This window comes from Aedes aegypti, chromosome 3 (genome assembly GCF_002204515.2).
Source record: "Aedes aegypti strain LVP_AGWG chromosome 3, AaegL5.0 Primary Assembly, whole genome shotgun sequence".
In the NCBI taxonomy this organism is placed as follows: domain Eukaryota; kingdom Metazoa; phylum Arthropoda; class Insecta; order Diptera; family Culicidae; genus Aedes; species Aedes aegypti.
In genome coordinates this window covers 275,999,375-276,001,860 of record NC_035109.1, presented here as the reverse complement: position 1 = coordinate 276,001,860, position 2,486 = coordinate 275,999,375, and the positions used below count along the sequence as shown (strand labels likewise).

Sequence of the window (2,486 nt, the reverse complement as noted above, 5' to 3'; positions counted from 1 at the left end):
ATTAATTTTATATTGAATTGATTATTGTAAAATATTGATTTAATTTGAAACTGCACTAACGAAGCAAATGTTTTGAACTTGTGTTTTTCAAACTGATCTTTTGGTGGCTTTACAGAAAAGTACCGACAACGGCCACCGGGTTCCTGATAAACGTCAAAGCAAGCACGTAGTATTAGTCGATTTACATGAAATATCGACTATCGGTTTTGACTCGAATAGCGTGACGAAAAAGCCGAAGAAGATTTTGTCAAATGTACCAGTAATGTACTGGGATTTACTACAAACATTGTAATTTTCTCTAAAATTCCATGGTAGTTTTATGAATGGGCGTTGTTAGCTTTTTAGCGCAGATATTTTTTTCTCGTGTGAATACCCCACCGCGCGTCGAAATTCTGCTGAGATCGATATTTTTTATTGAATTGCCCAATACTACTGTAGTAAAGCGAGCACGCTTGTTCTGTTTACAAACACGGAGCCAGTCGGCGGGACGGTTCTCGGAAATAATTTCGGTTTTATCAGTGATTTACGCAGCGATAGTGATCCATAATGGCATCGAACGTAATGATTCGTTTGGCCTCGGACCGGGCGAATTTGTCGCTGCTCTCCGGGGATAGCAATCCGCGGCTTTTTACACCCGGAGAAGTGATTACATCTCAGCAAGGCTTTATGCGGTGAGTGCACTGTAAAAAATTAATTAAAATTTGATATTGATTGTGTGTTTGGTTTTAGTGGCCACGGCACCTACATGGAAGATGAGGATATCAAATCCTCCGTGGCCGGTGTTATGGTCCAGGTCAATAAGCTCATCACCGTGAAGCCGCTGAAGGGTCGTTACGTAGGGGAAATCGGAGATGTGATCGTGGCTCGCGTTACAGACGTCCAGCAAAAGCGATGGAAAGTGGACACCAACTCGCGATTGGATTCTATACTGCTGTTGTCGTCTGTGAATCTTCCCGGTGGTGAGCTTCGACGAAGAGGCGTTGAGGATGAACAGCAAATGCGAAAATACCTGCAGGAGGGTGATCTTATTTCCGCTGAGGTTCAAAATGTGCACTCGGATGGTGTGCTGTCCCTGCACACCAGAAGTTTAAAGTACGGTAAACTGGGACAAGGAATACTGGTAAAAGTGTTCCCCTCGCTTATCAAACGGCGGAAAACCCATTTCCATAATTTGCCATGCGGTGCTTCAATCATTCTGGGGAACAACGGATTCATATGGATATCGCCAATCGTTAATACAGAAGGTGAAGGTAAGCTTTCGTCATGAGCCAAACCTTGTACTTGTACACACTTTTATTGAATTTTGTTAACTACATTTTCACTTAGAATTGCGATACTTTTCATTAATGTTTTTGTCAGAATACCAGCCTTTGGTTGAAAATTTCTAGTGAAGATAAAAAAAAACAATTATTTCTACTTATCCACAGAGGGAGGCGGTTTCACGCAAAACTTGGAGGAATCCATTTCCAAGCAGGATCGAGAGGTCATTTCCCGGTTGCGAAATTGTGTTCTAGCGCTGGCCAATTGCAAAATGTTGCTGTACGATACGAGTATACTGTACGCCTACGAGGAATCGCTCAAGTATGAGGTGCACGAGCTACTCCACCAGGAAGCTATGTTCGATATCGCTTTTCTCACGCAGCACAAACTAAGGTTGCAAGAGTGAAATGTATGGAGAAGGGTGGACGAATATATAATAAAAAAAATCTGTTCTAAATCACATTTTTTTATTATGAACAGCATGCATGAAACACATATCACGATATCCAAGTTTTATGAGTATTATTATTATTATCTTTATAAACGAGATTTGCGACCCGAGGCTGGCTCATCTCGTATTTGATGAATATATTGTGTATACCTAGTTTTAAAGATTTCAGATCACGTAAAATTTATAATTATTATTCGATACATACACGCAGCGAACTGGACTATCGAAATTCATACATTTTGCCTTATGAAAGATGGAACGATTATCGCAATACGAATGCTTTATGTATATACTACCCGTCATAAATACGGACTCACTAAAATAAGTATTGCAACACTCAGCTGAATAATGAATCACCCCCAAAAAGTTTAGCATCACCTCAAAACAGGTTAATTCACATTGCTATATCTCGAGATCCTTACGACTTGCAAAGAAGCGATCTTCAGCAAAGTTGTTCAGGGGATCAAGGACATCCGAAAAGCAAACAGTTTGATTCGCGATTTTGCCGCTAGGTAGCGCTAGTGAGCATGTAAAGCTGAGCATTTTAAACTGGTTCTAGCTTGTGATCCATAAGAGATAGAAAGTTCGGGTCTTTGGCAAAGTTTCTCAGGGGATCAAGGACATCCGGAAAGCGAACAGTTTAGTTCGCGATTTTGCCGCTAGGTGGCGCTAGTGAGATTGTAAAATTGAGCATTTTAAACTAGTTCTAGCTTGTGATCCATAAGAGATAGCAAGTTCGGGTCTTCGGCAAAATTGCTCAGGGGATCAAGGACAT

The 2,486-nt window shown here is 40.9% G+C and overlaps 1 protein-coding gene across 1 annotated transcript; it reads left to right on the top strand.

Moving 5' to 3' along the window:
• Positions 1 to 428: 428 nt before the first annotated feature.
• Positions 429 to 1,720, top strand: LOC5576937 (exosome complex component RRP4). The gene is made up of 3 exons (XM_001656249.2): positions 429 to 671; positions 730 to 1,250; positions 1,428 to 1,720. Exons 1-3 carry the CDS (start codon positions 547 to 549, stop codon positions 1,664 to 1,666), a joined length of 885 nt encoding a protein of 294 aa, XP_001656299.2. The 5' UTR covers positions 429 to 546; the 3' UTR covers positions 1,667 to 1,720.
• The last annotated feature ends 766 nt before the right edge of the window (positions 1,721 to 2,486 follow it).

What these genes read in the sequence shown, in the direction of transcription:
- LOC5576937 (XM_001656249.2), top strand. Translation starts at nt 547, where the DNA reads ATGGCATCGAACGTAATGATTCGTTTGGCCTCGGACCGGGCGAATTTG. An exon ending in TCTCAGCAAGGCTTTATGCG is followed by an intron (nt 672 to 729) that starts GTGAGTGCACTG and finishes GTTTGGTTTTAG; the next exon opens with TGGCCACGGCACCTACATGG. An exon ending in CGTTAATACAGAAGGTGAAG is followed by an intron (nt 1,251 to 1,427) that starts GTAAGCTTTCGT and finishes ACTTATCCACAG; the next exon opens with AGGGAGGCGGTTTCACGCAA.